General features: G+C 42.9%; 1 protein-coding gene across 4 annotated transcripts in view; it reads left to right on the top strand.

Moving 5' to 3' along the window:
* The window catches only part of DCDC1 (doublecortin domain containing 1), a 605,588-nt gene that overhangs the window by 568,789 nt on the left and 14,573 nt on the right, over window positions 1-22,226 (top strand). For all 4 annotated transcript variants that reach the window (XM_025187660.3, XM_075927786.2, XM_075927784.2 and 1 more), the window contains 4 exons: window positions 3,978-4,114; window positions 8,269-8,445; window positions 12,865-13,015; window positions 21,004-21,113. In XM_025187660.3, coding sequence (XP_025043445.1) covers window positions 3,978-4,114; window positions 8,269-8,445; window positions 12,865-13,015; window positions 21,004-21,113 — 575 coding nt within the window. The remainder of the gene's footprint in view (window positions 1-3,977; window positions 4,115-8,268; window positions 8,446-12,864; window positions 13,016-21,003; window positions 21,114-22,226) is intronic.

The raw sequence follows: 22,226 nt of genomic DNA, 5'->3' as shown, positions 1-22,226 counted from the left end.
AGTTATTCTATTATAGGAACTAATAAATAACTTTTCTTTATCGGCCCTCTCCACATCACTCATGATTTTATATACCTCTATCATATCCCCCCTTAGTCTCCTCTTTTCTAAACTGAAAAGTCCCAGTCGCTTTAACTTCTCCTCATATGGGACCTGTTCCAAACCCCTAATCATTTTAGTTGCCCTTTTCTGAACCCTTTCCAAGGCCAAAATATCTTTTTTGAAGTGATATCTTTTTTGAGGTGATGCAGCGTGCTGATGCTTTTTTGTGCCCTGGTTGCCCGCGCAGACACTAAAGCACTGGAACCAGCCTGGAAAGCATTGTCCTGGTTGTGGGTGTCATGGGGTACCTCATGGCACTGTACTTTGAGAACATATGCATGTTGCTCCACCAGGAAGAGGAAGAGGAAGCTCGGCAGGGCATGGAGAACCCTCTCCAGCAAAGCCTGGCGCTCATGCTAGTGCACCCGCCAGTCAATCCTCTAAACACAGTGCAGTGCCGGTTCTGGCGATGTGAGACAAGCCCAGACTGTGGGAAAGTATCATCATGCAGAGATGGGTAGATAAACAGTGGCTGCAGAACTTCCACATGTGGAAGGCCACATTGCTGGAGTTCTGCGAATGGCTCGCCCCTACCCTGAGGTGCCAGGATACTCACATGAGGCCCACTCTGACCATGGAAAAGCACGTGGAATTGCCCTATGAAAGCCTGCCACTCCAGACAGCTACTGGCCAGTCAGGAATCAGTTTGGGGTGGGGAAATCCACGGTTGGGGCTGTTGTTATACAAATAGCCAAGGCCATTAACAACATCCTGCTACAGAGGGTTGTGACTCTGGGGAACATGAACAACATAGTGGAATGCTTTGCTACCATGGGCCTCCCTAACTGTGGGGGCAGCATCGATGGAATGCACTTCTCCATCTTGGTCCCCAACCATTATGCCTCAGAATATATCAACCACAAGAAGTATTTCTCCATCCACATCCTTAGGATCTCCAGCCTCTTCCACATGCTGGCTGTCCTAGCAGGACAGGAGCCTTCAGGTGGGAGAGGGGGAAGTGGCTGGTCGGCTTCCTGCTGTGTCTGGCACATGCTGGGTCTGGCACACACGGTTTTCCTGGGACACTGCTTCTTTTCCTGCCCACAGGGCAAGGATGGGGGATATGTGTGGCACACATGGCTTCTGAGAGAGTGCTAATAGGTTCCCTTCCTCCAGGTTGTCATGCAAGATATCAGTCTTCTCTGAATCACAGCAAGTGATCAGGAGTGTATGCTGACCATAAACCTAGGCCTTATTCTGCATTTCTTTGTGGTTCAGTGATGCCAGACCACTTATTAGTGGCTTGGCATCGGAAGATAACCTACCACAGAAGACAGCATAAAGCTGGCTTTCCCAATAACCTTTTAGAAGGATTAAAGAGTTCCTGCATGAGAGTTTCATGGAGCTGTGCAGACAGAATTCCTGCTCCATCTACAAAAATGTGAACAAGCTGTGCAGTGTAGGCTGAGAGAGCACACTGCACCTTACACCCCATTACCTGAACCTGCTTGTAGTTAGACAGAGTTTGTGAACTCACCAGAAATGCCCTCCCCAGTGTCACTGATGGCCTGGGAGATATACTGGGAGAGAGGATCAGCTCCAGCATTATGAGGAGCTCCTTACTCTTGGGCATCCTCCTCTTCATGACCCTCCACCATCCCTTGCTCCTGCAGGCTGAGGCCAGGCATGTCTTGTCTGGACTCGATGACCATTCTGGAGGAGCTAGCCGAGCCTTCCTCTCACAATGACATCCAGCTGGTCATAGTAGTGGCACATGTGAAGTGCTGCCCCAAACTATCTGCTCTCCTCCTTCACCTTATGGTACAACTTTTTGAGCTCTTTAATTTTTACCCTGCACTTCTGGGCATCCCTGGAATGGCCATTAGCCTCCAGGCAGGTTGTGATCCTGCCATAGGTATCAGCATTCCTCCTGTTGATTTTGAGCTCATGCAGGGTGGCTCCATCTCTCCACAGCTCGATGAGGTCCACGATTTCCTAGGGGCACACTCTTCTCCACCCCTGGGAACTGGAGCCTGTAGGGGCAGTTGTCGCAGTGCTCGGAGGATTGTTGGGAGAACTCATCTCCTCATGTACCATGCTGTGCTGCTCACTTGCAACACTGGCCACATGGGACAGGTCATTCTGTTGTTCCCAGGGCCTTTTGAGCTCACTGGGAGAGAAGTAAAGGCAGAAGTGCTGAACAGAGTGGTCAGAGTGGGCAGCTACTAGAGTCCTCCCAGAGGCCAATAGCATCAACTTTCCAGCAATGCTTCATCTACACTAGCATAACTTCAGCTATGCAAGGTTGGGCATAGTGTTATTCCTGGTGAAAAGCAGGAGTACAGAAATAGACTTCCATGGCCCCTAAGAGTGATACAACAGGCTTTGTAGTGTGGAAGCATCACTTAGAAAATTGAACGTACAGGGCTAAGGTTGATGTAAAGTCCTAGTGTAGAGCAGGCCTCAGCATGGACAGAAACAACAATATTTTAAAACATATTATCTGGCTGTGGTTAACGCTGGGGTTGCCTTTGCACTAGAGGCTCAGAGGAGGATGGGATAGCAATAACCGGCCATAACAGCTCTATGCTTCCTGTGCCCCCCTCCCCCCCATTTCTCCAGCAAAAAACGTGTGAAGGGATTAGAGCCAAACAAAGGATCTGGCCATTATGTCAAACACAACTGTGTTTACTCTAGCTTCCTGTAGCAAACCAAAAAGGCCCATGGTTGCCATAAGTGCACAGCAGCTATACAGGGTCTGGCCTATTGTCCATCTAGCACAGTATCCTGTTTTCCAGCAGTGATCAAGTGCTAGATGCTTCAAAGGTAATGAACACAACAGGGCAACTATCGAGTGACCCATTCACTGATGTCCAGACCCAGCTATTAGAAGTCAGAAGCTTAGAGATGCTCAGAACTAGGAATGTTAAAATGTGTATATTTGTGTAAACGTGTATCTGCTGAAATTTTCAGAATCATGTTTACACGCTGCAGGGGGAGGTGGGAGTCCGTGAGCACCAGCTCCCATTTCTCACTCCACCCATCCCTGCTGTCTATGTATGAGAGGTGGAGGGCAGTTGGCTCGGTGGCAACCAGTATACATGAAGAGCCAGTGTCAACGCTGGCTCCCCACATGTACCAGCTCCCATCTGTCTCCCCTCCCCCATGCTGCTGCTTTTGATTCAGAGCAGCAGCACAGGTTTGGGAGGGGGAGAGACGGCTCAGCGGAAGCTTGCTCAGTGAACCAGCTTAAAAGCTTAAAAGCCAGTTCCCTGCGAGTATTGGCTCCCACCTGCCTCCCCATACTGCTGCCCCAATAGAGAGGTAACAACATGGCGGGAGCTGGCATGCATGGGTAGCCGGGTCAAAAGCTGGCTTCCCATGTATATTGCTATCAGAGACAGCAGCACAAGGGAGGGGAGGAGAGCAGGTGGCTCCCCAGGAGACAGTGCTCATGCAGAGCCAGCTTTTAAGCCAGCTCTTTGCTCTCCCCTCCAAGCACTAGCAACTTCTGCTTCTGCCTCTGTATACATTTGCTGAAGACACACTTCTTTATGTTTGTTTTAAACCTACTGCCTATCAATTTCACTGGGTGACCCATAGTTCTTGTGTTATATGAAAGAAATAACACTTTCTTCTTTACTTTTTCCACACCATTTATTATTTTATAGACCTCTATCATATCATATTGATGCTGTGAGGTTAGAAATTTTATCTAACATTTATCTGGACTGTGGTGTTCACATTAGGCTTTTACTTGATCTGCATAAATATGTCTGTATTGATCATTGCCTGGATTTATATTTTCTGTTTTTACAAATTATATTTAGCATTTTAGGATCAATAGGTTGAAAAGGTAAGAACAAATAAAATCAGTTCATCATAGTAAGAAAACATGGTTTTACAAGAATTATTTTAAAATTTCTCTGCATCAGGGCGACGAAAAACAGCCTTTAAACCATCCAACTTGGTGCCCACAAAAAGACCAGTTCAGCCTATAGTAGTCGAAGGAGGCTGGACTGAAGAAACCCAAGAAGAGATGAAACTAAGGGAAAATATACAACATACAGAGGTATAATATGTAATCTGTATCAATATTTCTAAATTAAAAACAGAATTCATGTTGTCCAGGAATTTTATCACAGTGTTAGATTTTACACTCGCCCTGATCATGTGTTACAATACATGCTATATATTCCATTATCTGAAAAAGCATTCCCAGGCTACCAAGTATATACACTAGGTTCTTAAACAATATTTAGGATAAAATACAACATAGTTTTACAAAAGGTAGATCATATAAAAATGTGCTTTAAGAACATAACTAATTTTTTTATATTTAATAGGTCTAATTTTCCTGGATTTAAATAATAGTTCCACATTGTCAGTTAGAGGGTGGTTACTAGTAGAGTTCCTGAGGGATCTGTCTTAAGACCAGTCTCATTTAATGTTTTCATGCATAACCTTGGCACAAAAAGTAGGAATGTGGATGTAACAAAATATGTAGATGACATAAAGTTGGGATGTAGTGCAATATGGAGAAGGGCCAGGATATCGTAGAAAACAATTTGTAGGACCTTGAAAATGGGAGGAATAGAAATGGGATAAAACTCAATAGTACAAGGTCATACACTTAGGCCATGTCTACAGTAGGAAAATATTTCAAAATTAGTAAATTCGACTTGACTCCCAATTCAACAAATTCAAACTAGCTTGTCCACAGTATGGGGAAGCCTCGAAATTAGTCAGAGGCAGGCTCCGTTAATGTGGACACAGTACCTCATATTTAGAGCCCCAGGAAGCACTGGAGAGTAATTAGTTCATATTACTCTGAGGAAAAGTTATTTCAAAATAGCAGCACCAGAGCATCCTCACTACGATTATTTCAAAATAACTATTTCGGAATTAGCATTACTCTTGATGAAAAGTAGTCCTTTTTCGAATTCCATGGTCCGTTATTTCGAAATAACAGGCTTGGTAGTGTGGATGTTCCGCTTATAACTTTGACCTGGTGGGGGGGCTTATTTCAAAATAAAGTCCTAGTGTAGTCAAGCACTTAGGGACTCAAAACAAGAATTTTTACTATAACCAGAGGATATAATTGGGCCATCAACAAGTTTAGGCTTGAAATAAGACAAAGGTTTGTAATCTTCAGAGGAGCAAAGTTCAGGAACAGCCTTCCAAAGGAAGTAGTGAGGGCAAAAATCCTAACTTGTTTCAAAACTGAAATTGATAAGTTTATGAGGGGGTGGCATGATGAGCTTCCCTACAATGGCATGTGACCCATCTGTAACTACTAATAGCAAAAAATCCCAAATGGTCAGAGATGGAGCACTAGATGATGAGGATTCTGAGTTACTACATAGAATTCTTTCTGTCTTGGTGGGTGGTATCTTTCTGACATACTCAGGATTCAACTGATCACCAGATTTGCGGACAGGAAAGATGTTTCTCCCAGGTCAGATTTACTGAGCTCCTGGAGCATTTGCCATTCTCTGCAGCATGGGGCATGGGTCACTTTTTGGTTTTAACTAGAGTAAATGGTGGATTCTCTCTAACTTGATTACTTTAAATCATGATATGAGGACTTCAGTAATTCACCCAGCAGTTATGGGTCTATTACAGGAGGAGACAGGTAAGGTTCTGTGGCCTACAACGTGCAGGAGGTCAGACTAGATCAGGGATGGGCAATAAGAGGCCTGCACGTTGGATGTGGTTCACCAAGCTTAGCACTTGCTGGGCCACCAGATGCTTTATTTACCTCTGCATCCACAGATACGGCTGCTTACAGATCCCGTTGGCTATTGGTTTGCCATTCCTGGCCACTAGTTAACACTGACCACTGCTACACAAGCTAACCTCAGTGAACCACTTCCAGCCCATGGGCCATTTATTGTCCACCTCTGGATTAGATGGTCACAGTGTTTATGAGTTTATGACACTGAATGGAGCCAAAGAATTATTTTCTTAATAAGAAAGATGAAAAAGACACAGTGGATATGTGCATGAGCAAATATATCCAGCATAGCAAAATAGGCTTGATAGTTTTTAAGTTCATCAGAAGCAAGAAGCTGGGTAAACAACCAGTGGGGCTCTTGGACAAATGAGATGCTAAAGGAGCACTCAGAGATGATAAAGTCATGGCGGAGAAGCTAAATCAATTCTTTGTTTCAGTCTTCATGGCTGAGGATATTGGGGAGATTCTGAAATCTGAGGAATTGTCCAAGATTGAGGTGTCATTAGAGGAAGTTTTGGAATAAATTGATAAACTTAACAGTAACAAGTCATTGGGACTAGATGGCATTCACCCAAGAGTTCTGAAAGGGATCCAATGGATATTGTGTACTTACATTTCCAAAAAGCCTTTGACAAGGTCCCTCACCAAAGGCTCTTAAGTAAAGTAAGTTGTCATGGGATAAGAGGAAAGGTCCCCTCATGGACTGATAATTGGTTAAAAGACAGAATCAAAGAGTAGGACTAAATGGACAGTTTTCAGAATGGAGAGAGGTAACTTGTGGTGTCTTGTAAGGACTAATCCTATTCAACATATCCACAATGATTCCAAGGTCTCTCTCTTGGATGGTAACAGCTAATTTAGACACCATTATTTTAAGAACATAAGAATGGCCATACTAGGTCAGACCAAATGTCCATGTAGCCCAGTATCCTGTCTGCTGACAGTGGCCAATACCAGATGCCCCAGAGGGAGAGATCATAACATGTAATCATCACGGGCTCCCTCTCCTGTCACCCACTTCCAGAGAAACAGAGGCTAGGGACACCATTCCTAATAGCCATTGATGGACCTAACCTCCATGAGTGGCATCACATTAGCTATCTTCCTGTCATTTGGTACAGAAGTGCTGTGTCTACACTGGCCCCTTCTTCGGAATAGCCATGCTAATTTAGAACTTTGGAATAGGGAAATGCGCGGGGGATTTAAATATCCCCCTCGGGATTTAAATAAACATGGCCGCCGCTTTTTTTCCGGCTTGGGGAAAAGCCGGAAAAGGGCGTCCAGACTGGCGCGATCCTCCGGAATAAAGCCCTATTCCGGAGGATCTCTTATTCCTACTTTCAAGGAACTTCTTTCAAGGAAATCCCCCGCGCATTTCCCTATTCCAAAGTTCTAAATTAGCATGGCTATTCCGAAGAAGGGGCCAGTATAGACGTAGCCAAGATGTTTTAAAGGATAGGTTACAAACCACAGTTAATAGTTCCACAATTTCCCATTAGAGTTCTTTCAGAACTCTTGGGTGAATGCCATCTAGTCCCGGTGACTTGTTACTGTTAAGTTTATCAATTTGTTCCAAAACCTCCTCTAATGACACCTCAATCTGGGACAATTCCTCAGATTTGTCATCTGAAAAGAATGGCTCAGGTTTCAGAATCTCCCCAATATCCTCAGCCATGAAGACTGAAACAAAGAATTGATTTAGCTTCTCCACTATGACTTTATCATCTCTGAGTGCTCCTTTAGCATCTCGATCGTCCAAGAGCTCTTCTGATTGTTTACCCGGCTTCCTGCTTCCGATGTACTTAAAAAACCTTTTTGCTATTACTTTCTGAGTTTTTGGCTAGCTGTACTTCAAACTCCTTTTTGGCTTTTCTTACTATATTTTTATACTTAATTTGACAAAGTTTATGCTCCTTTCTCTTTTCCTCACTACGATTTGACTTCTACTTTTTAAAAGATATCTTTTTATCTGTAACTGCTTCTTTTACCTGATTGTTAAGCCATGGTGGCACTTTTTGGGTTCTCTTACTGTGTTTTTTAATTTGGAGTATACATTTAAGTTGGGCCTCTATTATGGTGTCTATGAAAAGTTTCCATGCAGCTTGCAGGGACTTTACTTTTGTCACTGTACCTATTACATTCTGTTTAACTAACCTCATCATTTTTCTGTATTTCTTCTTTCTGAAATTAAATGCCACATGTTGGGCTGCTGAGGTGTTTTCCCACCACAGGGATGTTAAATTTTATTATATTATGGTCACTATTTCTAAGCGGTCCAGTTATATTTACCTTTTTCTGGAAATCTAAGTACACTATATCCACTGGATTCCCTTTGCCTATATGCTTGTTGGCCTCCCCAAAGAATTCTAGTATCAATAATCATTCAGAGGGATGGATTGAGATCATATTGCCCTCACTATGTAAGATAGTATTGTACTTACAAATTGATCATTCTATTCATTTTCTACATTTTCTATTTTCTGTTATAGACACACTTCTCAGAGGTTCAAGCATCACGGTTCAAAAGTTCTCCTTTTTCACCTAAACTTCTGTCATCCAATCACAGATGTCTGTACGATCAGCCATCTGCAAAAAGAGTGTGGGCTTACCAGAATGGTTATAAACCTGAGCAAGGAGTTTATGCCTGGGGGAAAACAATTTCAGAGGTAAAGTACAGCAGAAGGAATCAGTCTGCATATTGCTACAGAGAATGGCATCAAGAAAATGCAAAACCTGTTAAGGAAAGCATGGGCTTTTAAGGATTGAATTGTCTGTTGGAATCACATGCCCTAGGAGTCAGAGTTTATAATTATTTGACAAGTTTAATATATATTTAATGTAGAAAAAGGGTAAAACACGCTTTTCCATTATAGCAGATTTTCCTTGAATTCATTTAATTCTTTTCTACTGTGTGTAATGTGATGCCCCTCAATAATCCCAAATCAACATGATGTAGCTACCAAAAAACTCTTAAATGGAATTTCTGCAGTTACCCTTAATAATATAATGGAAACTATTCAGGCAAAATAATTGTGATGTACTGTGACCCAAGGCAGTAGCAATGTATATTTGCATACTTGGTGCATAATTGGCTGGATAACCGTAGTCAGAGAGTTGTTGTTAACGGTTCTAAATCCTGCTGGAAAGGGATAACAAGTGGAGTTCCTCAAGGGTCTGTTTTGGGACCCGTACTATTCAATATCTTCATCAATGATGTAGATATTGGGATAGAGAGTACTCTTATTAAGTTTGCAGATGATACCAAACTGGGTGGGGTTGCAACTTCTTTGGAGGATAGGGACATAATTCAAAATGACCTTAGCAAGTTAGAGAAATGGTCAGAGGTAAACAGGATGAGGTTTAATAAGGAGAAATGCAGAGTGCTCCACTTAGGAAGGAACAATCAGTTCCATACATACAAGATGGGAAGCGACTGTCTAGGAAGGAGCATGGCGGAAAGGGATCTAGGGGTCATAGTGGACCACAAGTTGAATATGAGTCAACAGTGTGATGCTGTTGCAAAAAAAGCAAATATGATTCTAGGTTGTATCAACAGGTGTGTTGTAAGCAAAACTCGTGAAGTCATTCTGCCGCTCTATTCTGCACTAGTTAGGCCTCAGCTGGAGTACTGTGTCCAGTTCTGGGCGCCACATTTCAAGAAAGATGTGGAGAAATTGGAAAGGGTACAGAGAAGAGCGACAAGAATGATTAAAGGTTTAGAGAACATGACCTATGAAGCCAGGCTTCATGAACTGGGCTTGTTTAGTTTGGAAAAAAGAAGATTAAGGGGGGACATGATAGCGGTTTTCAAATATCTAAAAGGGTGTCACAAGGAGGAAGGCGAAAATTTGTTCCTCTTGGTTTCTGAGGACAGGACAAGGAGTAATGGGCTTAAAGTGCAGCAGGGGAGGTTTAGATTGGACATTAGGAAAAAATTCCTAACTGTCAGGGTGGTCAAATATTGGAATAAATTGCCAAGGGAGGTGGTGGAATCTCCCTCTCTGGAGATATTTAAGAACAGGTTAGATAGACATCTGTCAGGGATGGTGTAGACGGAGCTTGATCCTGCCTTGAGGGCGGGGGGCTGGACTCGATGACCTCTCGAGGTCCCTTCCAGTCCTATTATTCTATGATTCTATGATTCTATATGATGCATCATCAGATTAGCAGGGTGAAAGGTTCTTAGCTTTTTGTTCATGCTTACAATGACAGAATTTTATAAAACTCTGCAGTATATGCTGATTTTTAGATATAGAATATTTTCTCATACACAAACGTACAAATGTATTTGTATTCATTTTCATTCTTGTAGGAAGCATACTTTGTTAAAGTAAACCTTTAAATAGGGTTATCTTAAATTTGACTGTTTACAGTTATTTAGATCATGAGCCAAATTCAGCCTTGTGATCCAAGGGAAAGTGCATGTCAACACAAAGCATCTGCAGCTCTTGCCCTGCCTGGGAAGTCACATCCAGCCATTCTAGCCCCCAGTAGTGGGTAGTTTTGACCAGAAAAGAAGTGTGATTATTACCCTATACCTAGTGCTGGTAGAGTCTCAGAGGGCAATCAAGTCAAGTGGTGCAATTGGCCTCACCTCTGTGTGCCAGACCGGGTAAATCAAGTGAATTGTTTACAAAGTAACACTTTTTTATTTTTTTACAACCATTGGTGTTTGCGCCTCTATCTCTGTTTTATTTGCTTATTTCAAGGATCCTCAAAGGAGATTCCTAGCTTTTCTCTTCATAGTATGAGGCCTTCAGAAACATGACAAAAAATTACAAGCAAAGGTGAAGAGGGCTGTGTAGTCATCAGAACATCAAGGCCTTTGATATTTGCTGAGTTATTATTGTATATAATACATGGATATGAAACCCAGGTTATCAGAGTCACACATTCCTATTCCACGCACAGTCCCACAATTCCTCAGCTTCCATTACTGCTTCCTTCTCCTCTCCAGTAACTGCCTCCCTAAGACCAACTGCACCTGGTTCCTTGAGTTATTACAGCTGCACATCCATCTCTGCCCCATGCATTGTGTATTGTTGCACAAAATTGTAGCTCCAAGATTGGCATTATGGTAATTTTTGCCTCTTGCTCTAGCATCAGTGTGACTCAGGGGGACAATCTCCTTCCCATGCTCTCATAGCTTCTCCCTCAGTATTGAAGTGGCTTTCATCCTCTGCCCCAGTGCAGTCTCTCTGGGAGCTAGAGCAGCTCTTGCAGTAGTCTCCAATGAATTCTCTTTCAGATTTGAGAGCAGAGCAGCCATTCATTATTAGAATTTTTCAGTTTCTGTTTGTTTGGATCAATCAGTTTATTATTTGGACTTACTTATTTAAAGGTTGAAAAGTGTAATATCTATCTAGAAGAATTAGAAATAATATGTCAAGTATTCATGTACATACATATATTAATTTATATAAACTTGTGTATGTGTTTTAATGTGTGTACATATATTGACACACACTTATTTTAGGGGCTTTTTCCTTGTCTCATTGTGAAACTATAAACTGCTCTTAGGAGCAAACCACAAATACAGTTCTTGAAATTTCCTGAACACTGAGCTAGAACACCCCATAAACCCAGAAAGAACTAAATAGGAGGAACCAATAGAATTATATTAAATATTCACATGCAGAAAAACATATGTACATTGAAGGTTCATTTGTTCTGATCTCTATTTCTTTGGTGTTTATTTTTAAAATGTCCCAGGATAAAGTGATAGTTCTAATTAGGAATGTTAAATATTGGTTAATTGAATAAACGATTAACCTCATGAATTCTTATTGGTCACTCGACTATTCTATAGTTGTCAGGGGTGAGGCTGGCAGCCAGTGCACTCAGGCCCCACTCCCAAGAAGCCACCTGCCACTCTGTGCTGCTGCCTCTATATCAGAGGCAGCAGCACAAGGTGTCAGGAGGGAGCTGGTCCACAAGGGGAGCCAGTTTAAAAACCAGCTCCCCTCACAGACTGGCTACCTATTGCCCTACGCTGCTGCTTCTGATACAGAGGCAGCAGCATGGGCTGGCAGCAGCCCCTGTCTGGGGAGAGAGCTGAGCTTCCGGACCCGGCATGAGCTGGAACTGAGCTGGGCTACCTGCCCGCCTGGCTCCTAATACACTTTAAATGCAGAGCTGCAGCGGGGGTAGGTCCTGGACCTGGCGTGAGCCAGAACTGAGCTGGGCTGCTGGCCAGACTGCTAAAAAATTTACTGATGGGGGGAGGGGGGAATGTGTGTCGTCTATAGCATTAACCTATAAGTTTTTGCTTATCTGTTAATCGGTTAATCAACTACACTAGTACATCCCGAGTTCTAATAGAGGCTATGTCTAGACTACTTCCCTCTTTTGAAAGAGGGATGTAAATTAGGCAGATTGAAAGTGCAAATGAAGCATGGACTTAAATATCCCACGTTTAATTTGCATATTCATGTCCGCTGTTTCAAAAAAGGTTATTTCGAAAGTGAAACTGCAGTCTAGACATGGTTCTTTCGAAAAAAAAACCCCTTTTTCAAAAGATCCCCATTCTCCTGAAAAAATTAGGAGTACGGGATCTTTCAAAAAAGGGTTTTTTTTCTAAAGAACTGCATCTAGACTGTGGTTTCACTTTCGAAATACACTTTTATGAAACAGCGATTGGACATGACTATACAAATGAAGAATTGGATATTTAAATCTGCGCTTCATTTGCACTTTCAATCTGTCTAATTTATATCCTTCTTTTGAAAGAGGGATGTAGCCTAGATGAGCCCAGAGTGTTCCCACAGCTCACTGTTCATGTCCTCTTTTCAGTGTTATTTATATACTACTTACTATATTTCTACTTTTCTCTGTATTCTGACCTTCATTCTGGACAAATTCTGACCTTTATTCTCAGGCAAAATTTTCATTATCATTAAGGAAAGGTTTGCCTGAATAAGGATTTCAGGTTGGAAATCCAGAAGACATTCTACAGCAAGAGATACAATACATTTCTTTCATCATCTCCACCATGTCTGATGAGTTGTATTTCTGTATTTATTTTATGGCATAAATCTGTGCATCTGTTTACAGTGCTCAATATCAACACTGTTTTTCCTTTTCAGCTTCTGGATAACTGCACCAGCAGGCTAAATATGCAACAGCCTGCCAAGGCCCTGTATACACGGGCTGGTGAGCCACTCCAGTCATGGGATGAAATAGAAAGAGACATGCTTCTGTGTGTTTCTGATGGAAATCCTTTTCTGAGCAGGGAAGGTAACTAATCACAGGTTCAGATATATCCTTTTGCAAACATCAAAGAGGGTACCAACATTTGCTTTGTAGCACTGTTTGTTTTTAGAGAAGCTAAATTGAACTGAAATGCAGGACAATGTAGCACTTTAAAGACTAACAAGATGGTTTATTAGATGATGAGCTTTCGTGGGCCAGACCCACTTCCTCAGATCAAATAGTGGAAGAAAGTAGTCACAACCATATATACCAAAGGATACAATTAAAAAAATGAACAAATATGAAAAGGACAAATCACATTGCAGAACAGAAGGGGGATGCGGGAGGGGTGGGAAGGGGGAGGAAGGAAGGTAAGTGTCTGTGAATTGATGATATTAAAGGTAGGGAGAGTGGGATGTTTGTGAGTTAATGGTATTACAGGTGATAATTGGGGAAACTGTCTTGGTAATGGGTGAGAAAGTTCAAATTCTTGTTAAGTCCTTGTTGGCAAGTGTCGAATTTTAACATAAATGACAGTTCAGAGGATTCCCTTTCAAGTGCAGATGTAAAAGGTCTTTGTAGCAGAATGCAGGTGGCTAAGTCATTTAGAGAGTGTCCTTTCTGGTTAAAGTGGCAAGAAACTGTTTTCTCTTTGTGATCTTGTCTGATATCTGTTTTGTGGGCATTAATCCTTTGGCGAAGTGTCTGAGATGTTTGTCCAATGTACATAGCAGACGGACACTTTCGGCACATGATAGCATAGATTATATTTCTGGATGCGCAGGAATATGTGTTCTTGATCTTATAACTCACTTGGTTAGGTCCAATAATGGTATCAGCAGAATGAATATGTGGACAAAGCTGGCAACGGGGTTTGTTGCAAGGGAAGGTACCAGGATTGGTATTAGTGTGGTATGTCCTGTGGTGGTTGGTAAGAATCATCTTGAGGTTAGGTGGTTGTCTATAGGAGACTATGGGTCTGTCTCCCAGAGCCTCTTTGAGTATGGTATCCTGTTCCAATATAGGCTGTAGTTTATTGATAATGTGTTGGACAGGTTTAAGTTGGGGGTTGTAGGTGATGACAAGTGGTGTTCTATTGTTGGTTTTCTTGGGTCTGTCTTGAAGTAGATGGTTTCTAGGTATTCGTCTGGCTCTTTCAATTTGCTTTTTTATTTCTCTGGGTGGGTAGTTGAGATTTATAAATGCTTGGTAGAGATCCTGAAGCTTCTGGTCTCTGTCAGTGGGATTAGAGCAGATGCGGTTGTATCGAAGGGCTTGGCTATAGACGATGGATCGTGTGGTGTGTTCTGGATGGGAGCTGGATGCATGTAGGTAACTGTATGAGTCGGTGGGTTTTCTGTAGAGAGTGGTGTCTAATTTTCCATTGTTGATTTGTACGGTGGTGTCCAGGAAGTGGATCTCTCGTGTAGAATGGTCCAGGCTGAGGTTGATGGTGGGGTGTAGGTTGTTGAAATCTCTGTGGAATATCTCCAGTGTTTCTTGGCCATTTGTCCAGATCATAAAGATGTCATCGATGTACCGTAGGTAGAGGAGGGGTGAAAGGGGACGGGAGTTGAGGAAACGTTGTTCTAGGTCAGCCATAAAGATGTTAGCATACTGTGGGGCCATGCGTGTACCCATGGCTGTGCTGCTGATCTGGAGGCATAAGTTGTTCTTAAACTGGAAATAATTGTGGGTGAGAACAAAGTTACATAGGTCTGCTATCAGGTTGGCAGTAGTGTCCTCTGGGATAGTGTTTCTAATTGCTTGTAATCCGTCTTCATGTGGGATGTTGGTATATAGAGCTTCTACATCCATGGTGGCAAGGATGGTATTATTGGGGAGGTTATCGATGTTTTGTAGTTTCCTTAGGAAGTCAGTAGTGTCTCGGAGATAGCTGGGGGTATTGGTAACGAAGGGTTTGAGAAGAGTGTCTACATAGCTGGATAGACCAGCAGTGAGCGTGCCAATACCAGAGATGATGGGACGTCCGGGGTGCCCAGGTTTATGGATCTTGGGAAGTAGATAGAACAATCCTGGTCGGGGGTCAGAAGGTGATTCTGTGAGGATTTGTTCCCGAGTAGCTGTGGGGAGGCTTTTAAGGAGACAGTGTAGTTTCTTTTGGTAGTCCAAGGTGGGATCAGAGGGGAGAGGTTTGTAAAATGTGGTGTTCGAGAGTTGTCTGGTTGCCTCCTGGTTATAGTCGGCCTTATTCATAATGACCACAGCACCCCCTTTGTCAGCTGGTTTGATTACAATGTCCAGGTTGTTTTTGAGACTCTGGATGGCATGGTGTTCAGCGTGGCTAAGATTGTGTGTCGCTTGTTGTCGTTTGCGAATAATGTCAGTCTGTGCGTTGTTGCGGAAGCTGTGTATATAGAAATCCAGATTGTAATTCCGACCGTCAGGGGGAGTCCATATAGAATTATTTTTCCTTTGGTGTTGGTAGGGGGGATCTGGTAGGTCAGATTGATGTTCAGTGGTGGTTTGGAAATATTCTCGGAGACGGAGGCGGCGAAAAAAAGCCTCAAGGTCACCACAAAATTGTATCCAGTTTGTGGGGGACGTGGGGCAGAAAGAAAGACCCCGGGACAAGACAGACTCTTCTGCTGGATTGAGTTTGTAGCTGGAGAGGTTAACAATATTATCCGGTGGGTTGAGGCAGTTGCTGTTGTAGCCAGTGGTATGGAGCAGGTTAGAAAATTTATTGTCTTTTCTTTGTTGTAGGGAATAGAAGTGTGTATAGTAGATTTCTTGTCTGGTGGAACAAAAGTCTTGCAAGGTGTCAGTCGGTGTGGATGTTTGTCTTGAGATGAGACGATCTAAGTTAGAAATGTCATTCTTGATGGTTTTCTGTTTCTTGTATAAAATACTTATCAGGTGGTTTCTTAATTTCTTGGATAGTGTGAGGCAGAGTCTTTCACTGTAGTCAGTGAAGTATGTTGATCTTAGTGGATTGTTCACTTTCGGTCCTTTGGCTTGTTAGTCTTTAAAGTGCTACATTGTCCTGCATTTTGCTTCAACTACCCCAGACTAACACGGCTACATTTCTATCACTATTCTAAATTGAACTGTAACTTTACTGTGCGTAATGGATGACATCCTGTCCTTACTAAAGATAATGGAAAAATTCCTATTGACACATATGGGCCAGGATTGTATCCAGTAGTTTTAATATGGCACTTTACAAACTACAGTTATCTACTATATATATTTGAGTTTGTGCATCTGTCCATCCATCTGTCAGTTTGTTGAAGAATTCCTCAAGATTTGGTATGCAGCTTCCTCTTATCATAATATAAAGCTGGTCAGGGCTTCTGACAAAGCCAAGTCAGGGTTTACTTGTGCCAGCACAATGGGATATGCATGGAATGCTGTTGTCTCTTATCAAACGAAAAGTGAGGGCTGTGATAACAGGAACAGTTATACTCCAGGATGACCAGAGAAGAGAACCAAGCAAGTGTGCCCCTGCTGCTCAGACAGCCTCAGAGAGCTATGGAACAACCACCAGCCAAACAGCAGGCCTCCACCACCCACTGCCCTCAGCCCCACATCCCATGACCTGATTTCTGCACCCACCACCCCTTCTTCTGAGCCCCACGCCTTCCAACCTCCTGCCCTGACTCCTTCACCCCCGCAACCTCCTGCTCTGAGCTCCACATCCCCAAGTCACTGCCCCAATTCCTGCACCCTCCACACTCCCAGCTCCATGTCCTGAAGGACCCAAGCAACACCACATAAATCTTCTAGTTTAAAAGAACATTAAAACCAACCAAGTCTTTTTATAATAATTCTATTTTAACACACTTATTTTTACATAATATCTTTGTTTTAGCCATTGAACTGCTCTTCAAGTTGTATTCGTTTTCCTATTTTTCCTTCATGATTATTCCTGATATTCCTGGTGTGATGCAATTTCCAAATTGAAAACTATCTACGTGTTACCTCTGTTACCAATCCAGCAGTAGATTTCTGAATTCCAGTAATGGAAGTGTATGGTATCTTCCTCACCTGGATGACAGCTGCAGATTGGAATATGCCTACAAACACTGCAGGGAGTAAGGAGGCTAGTGCCTGCTGGGATGGGAGAGCATTAGCTGAGAAGGTCAAACTCCAGGCAACATGTACTCAGAGAGTACAAAGATGGCCCGTTAGGGAGGATGGTGTCTAGGGCGGGACTGGGCCAAAATAAATGAACTGTTAAAGTGAGGACAGACTCTGGGGGGAGAGCCTAGCTGAAACTGGGATGAAGACTTTGAAGGTTTGAGCTTTCTTTTGAAAGACTTCAGGCTGGAAATAAAAAATGAGATCCCAGAAGGAAACTGTTTGAATATCCAGCCTGTAGGGATTCTTTTTAGAGTGCCCCAGTTAAGAAGAAAATGAGGTAGGCTTCAGAAAAGCCACACTTGGACAGAAGGGGCTTCTCCAGGAGTGTGCCTATTCAAAGGTGCACAATCACAATCTAGCCCTTTGAAATTCAGAAAAACAACAACATGAAAACATGTTTAAAAGTTTCAGATGGGTAGCCATGTTAGTCTGTAACTTTAAAAACAATTTAAAAAAAGTAAGTAGTCCTGTGGCATCTTAGGGTATGTCTACACTTGTACCCTCTTTCGAGAGAGGGATGCAAATGCAGCTACGCAAAATTACAAATGAAGCGCGGATTTGAATTTCCTGGGCTTAATTTGCATAATCGCAGACCGTCGCTATTTCGAAATACCCTATTTCAAAATAACAAACGCTGTGTAGACGCAGTTATTTTGGGAGAAAACCCTTCTTCCAAAATAACCCTTATTCCTTATACAATGAGGTTTACCAGTTATTTCGGAAGAAGGGTTTTCTTTTGAAATACCCGCGTCTACACAGCGTTTGTTATTTCAAAATAGGGTATTTCGAAATAGCGGCGGTCCGTGATTATGCAAATGAAGCCTGGGAAATTCAAATCCGCGCTTCACTTGCAATTTGGCTCAGCTGCATTTGCATTCCTCTCTCAAAAGAGGAATGCAATGTAGACATACCCTTAGAGCCTAACAAAAGGATATGTATAGTATCATGAGCTTTTGTGGGCAAAACCCTCTTCTTCAGATGAAATGATCTAGAGAAAAAAGGGGGACCCTCAGACTAAGAAGGGAGAGAGAAAAGAAAAAATATATATGTGTCAATTGTTGTCCTGCTGCTAATGAGGCTAATTGAGTGGGCTAGAAATGCCCCATATTTAGTTTTTTATGTCAATAGGGTATTGAATGTAAGGAAAGCTGGTGTTGTGTTAACCAGTTCAAGTCTTTGTTCAAACCAAATGAGAAGGTGTCAGATTTGCATATGAAAGTCAATTACTCAGTCTCTCGCTGTAGTTGGCTTGTGAAATTATTTTGTAGAAGAATGGCTACTCTTAAGTCCATTAGTGAGTTCCATGAGTATTTCAACAACTTCCACCCCACCATCTATTTTAGCCTGGACCAGTCCATGCAAGAGATCTACTTCCTTGATATCACAGTACAATTAAATGATGGCCACATCACTACCACTCTATAATGAAAACCTACTGACTATTATTCTTACCTACATGCCTCTAGCTTCCATCCAGAACACATCACACAATCCATTGTTTACAGCCAGGCCCTACGATACAACCAAATTTGCTCCAAATTTGCTCCCACAGACAGAGACAAACACTACAGGATCTCTATAAGGCATTTTTAAAACTTAAATACCCACCTGGGGAAGTGAAGACAAGTACTCAGAAATCTGTTTCTTGAAGACAGGCCCAACAAGGAAAGTAAGGGTATGTCTACACTACCCTCCTAGTCGAACTAGGAGGGTAATGTAGGCATACCGCACTTGCACATGAAGCCTGGGATTTGAATTTCCCGGGCTTCATTTGCATAAACTGGGTGCCACCATTTTTAAATCCCTGCTCGTTCGAACCCCGTGCCGCGCGGCTACACGCGGCACGAACTAGGTAGTTCGGACTAGGCTTCCTAGTCCGAACTATCGTTACTCCTCGTGGAATGGTGGCGCCCAGTTTATGCAAATGAAGCCCGGGAAATTCAAATCCCGGGCTTCATTTGCAAGTGCGGTATGCCTACGTTACCCCGCTAGTTCGAACTAGCGGGGTATTGTAGACATACCCTAACAGAACATCATTAGTTATCACCTACAGCACCTAGCTCAAGCCCCTCCAACGCATCATTAACAATCTACAACCTATCCTAGAAAATGACCCCTCACTCTCACAGGGATAGGCCAATCCTCGCCTACACACATCCCCCTAATCTTAAGCAATTTCTTTCCAGCAGCCACACATCACACCTCAGACACATTCATGCAGGAACCTACCCTTGCAATAAACCCCATTGCCAACTCTGTCCATACAGCTATACTAGCAACACCATCACAGGAATAACCACATAAACCACATCAAAGGCTCATACAACTGCACATTCTCTAACATGATCTATGCCATCAAGTACCAGCAATGCTCCTCCACCATGTATAATGGCCAATCTGGACAGTCTCTATGACAAAGGATTAATACACACAAATCAGATATTCAAAATGGTAACACACATAAACCTGTAGGAGACCATTTTAACCTACCTAGGCACTCAGCGGCCCAAGTCACACTGCTTCCTGTGGCTCACCTTGGCTGCAAATGGCGAACCGCAGCCAATAAGAGCTGCAAGACTCTATGGCTGCACAGCCAGTGAGTACACAAACTGGAGAAGCCTGGTAGGAGTTTTCTCAGAGTGGGTCACTTTGAGAAACACTGCTTAAGAGGATGTGCAGTCATATGAGCCCCTGATGGTGTGGCTTATGTGTTTAGGTCCTGAGATTGGGTCGCTTGTATAGATGTGTGGGAAGAGTTGGCAGTAGGGTTTGTTGCAGGGGTAGGTTTCTGTGGTGTGGAGTGTGGCTGCTGGTTAGTATTTCCTTTAGGCTGGGAGGTTGTCTGTAGGCAAGGACTGGCCTGTCTCTCAAGGCATGTGAGAGTGAGGGATTGTTTTCCAAGGTATGTTGTGGATTATCAATGATGCACTACAGGGTTTTAGCCGGGGCTGTAAGCAATAATTAGTGGTATTCTGTTATTTTTCTTGTGGGCTTGTCCTATAGTAAGTGGTGTTTACTCACAAAAGCTTATGCCCAAGTAAAACTGTTAGGGTGCCTCTACACAGCACCCTTAGCTCGAAATAAGCTACGCAATTTGCAATTGAGTGTAGTTCGAAATAGCTTATTTTGTAATTTGGCACTGTCTACACAGCACTAAATTTTGAAAGAACTTACTATTCCAAAATGCCCCTTAACCCTCATGGAATGCCAGTTACCAGGATGTTGGAATAAGCCGCCCATTATTTCAAAATTCATTTTGAAATAATGGGCTGCTTCAATAGACACGGAAGAACTATTTCAGGATACTTCCAGTATCCTGAAATAGCTCCGCAATGTAGACATACTCTTAGTCTTTAAGGTCCCACAGGACTCCTTGTCATTTTTGCAGAGACAAACCCAGATACCCCTCTGAGATTTGGAAACATCTTAATGCAGCTCTAACCTGCCCTGAAGCTCTGCTGTGCCTCTTCCTTCCTATAAGAGTAATCGTGATATTGGCAAAGTCCCATCACAGTTTCAAAGCAACAGCCTAACATAAGACACTGAGGACGTGAATGCTGAAAACTAGAAAACATACTGATCAAATATCTGGAACCTCAGCAGGGAATGAAGTTTGGTTGGTCACTTGCTTTAGTCTAATCATCCTTGTCTCCAAAATCTTGTCCAGGAAATTTTTGAATCCTTTCCTCTAAGGCTCTTGTAGTGGTATTTATGGTCCAGAATCCCACTAATTTGCTTTAAATGTATCATTAGTATCTTTACTTTCTCATGTACTGATGCCTTTTATATATGGAGTAGTGTATGTGGCTGGGCTGGATACAAGCTTCAAGTATCATAAGTATCAACCCTAGCTGTTTTCTACATCTTTGTAATACATTTTTGAAAGTAGAATTTTAATAATTTGTTTTCTAAAATGTTTTTCACAGCCATCAAGCATCAGGTGGAAGTTAGAGCTATTTATGCCAGAATCCGAAAGCAGCAAGGTCCAGATGCGACAAATATTGTTGTCTCTCCTTCTGAGAAACTTAAAGGACAGGTTGTATTGTACAAACATGTAATCATGTTTCACTAAGGCTGTAAATGCTGTACAGTTATAAATACATTCTTTAAAGCCACTTTATCATTATGGCACATAGGCTGTGTCTACATTGGCCCCTATTCCGTAATAGGGATGCAAATGTAGCACTTTGGAATAGGCAAATCCGCGGGGGATTTAAATATCCCCCGCGGCATTTCCATTAACATGGCTGCCGCTTTTTTCCGGCTTGTAGATAAGCTGGAAAAAAGCGCCAGTCTGGACGCGATCCTCCGGAAAATAAGCTCTTTTCCGGAGGATCTTATTCCACCCTTTCAAGTAGGAATTCATTAATGAAAGTGTAAATAATATCAATGAAATTTAGTACATTGCAATGACTTTTCATCATAAAATCGATTTAGTGTCACTAATAGTGAGAAATCCCTTCTCTTATTAAAGAATTGTTTTCTACTTTTCCACTTCTTGAAAACTAATAGTTCCCATAAAAATTATTGGGGTGATTATATGTCAAATGTTACCTTTACAAATATAGTCCTGACCTAAGTTCTCCCTAAGCTGTGTGGCTGAGCAGCTTTCTGTTAAGCCCCACACAGTGACTCAGGGCTGCAGTGAGGAGAGGTATCTCTCCCCAATCCCCAAAGCTGCAGGAGATGGCAGGGGTGCCCCTTCCTGCCGGCCCCAGTACAGAGCTGCCATGGCTGGGACAAAGGGACTCCTCCTTGTCATCCCCAGCAGGGAGCTGCCCAGGTAAGCTCAAGCCACAACCTCTTGCCCTACCTTGAGCCTCCCTCCCTGAGCACCCTGCTGTACCCCAAAGCCCTCATCCCCAGCTTCATATCCCCACCCCAGAGCCTGTACCCCCTCCTGCACCCTAAATCCCAGCCTAGAACTTGTACCCCTCCTGCACACTAACCTCCATCGCTAAGCCCCTCCCCAAATCTGGAGCCCGCACCCCCACACGCACCAAACCTCTTATGCCTAGCCCCACCCTAGAGCCTACCTGCCCAGCCACAGCCTTCACACTCCTGCACACTCCTTCACATTCTTTGCCACAGCCTGAGTTGCCCCCCTCCCCAGAATCAATTGATCCCATTCCCATCACACAAATGTTGT

Source organism: Pelodiscus sinensis, chromosome 5, assembly GCF_052426305.1.
Source record: "Pelodiscus sinensis isolate ZL-2025 chromosome 5, ASM5242630v1, whole genome shotgun sequence".
NCBI classification, from domain to species: domain Eukaryota; kingdom Metazoa; phylum Chordata; order Testudines; family Trionychidae; genus Pelodiscus; species Pelodiscus sinensis.
The sequence above is the reverse complement of the archived record's forward strand: the minus strand, read 5'-3'. Positions and strand labels throughout refer to the sequence as shown.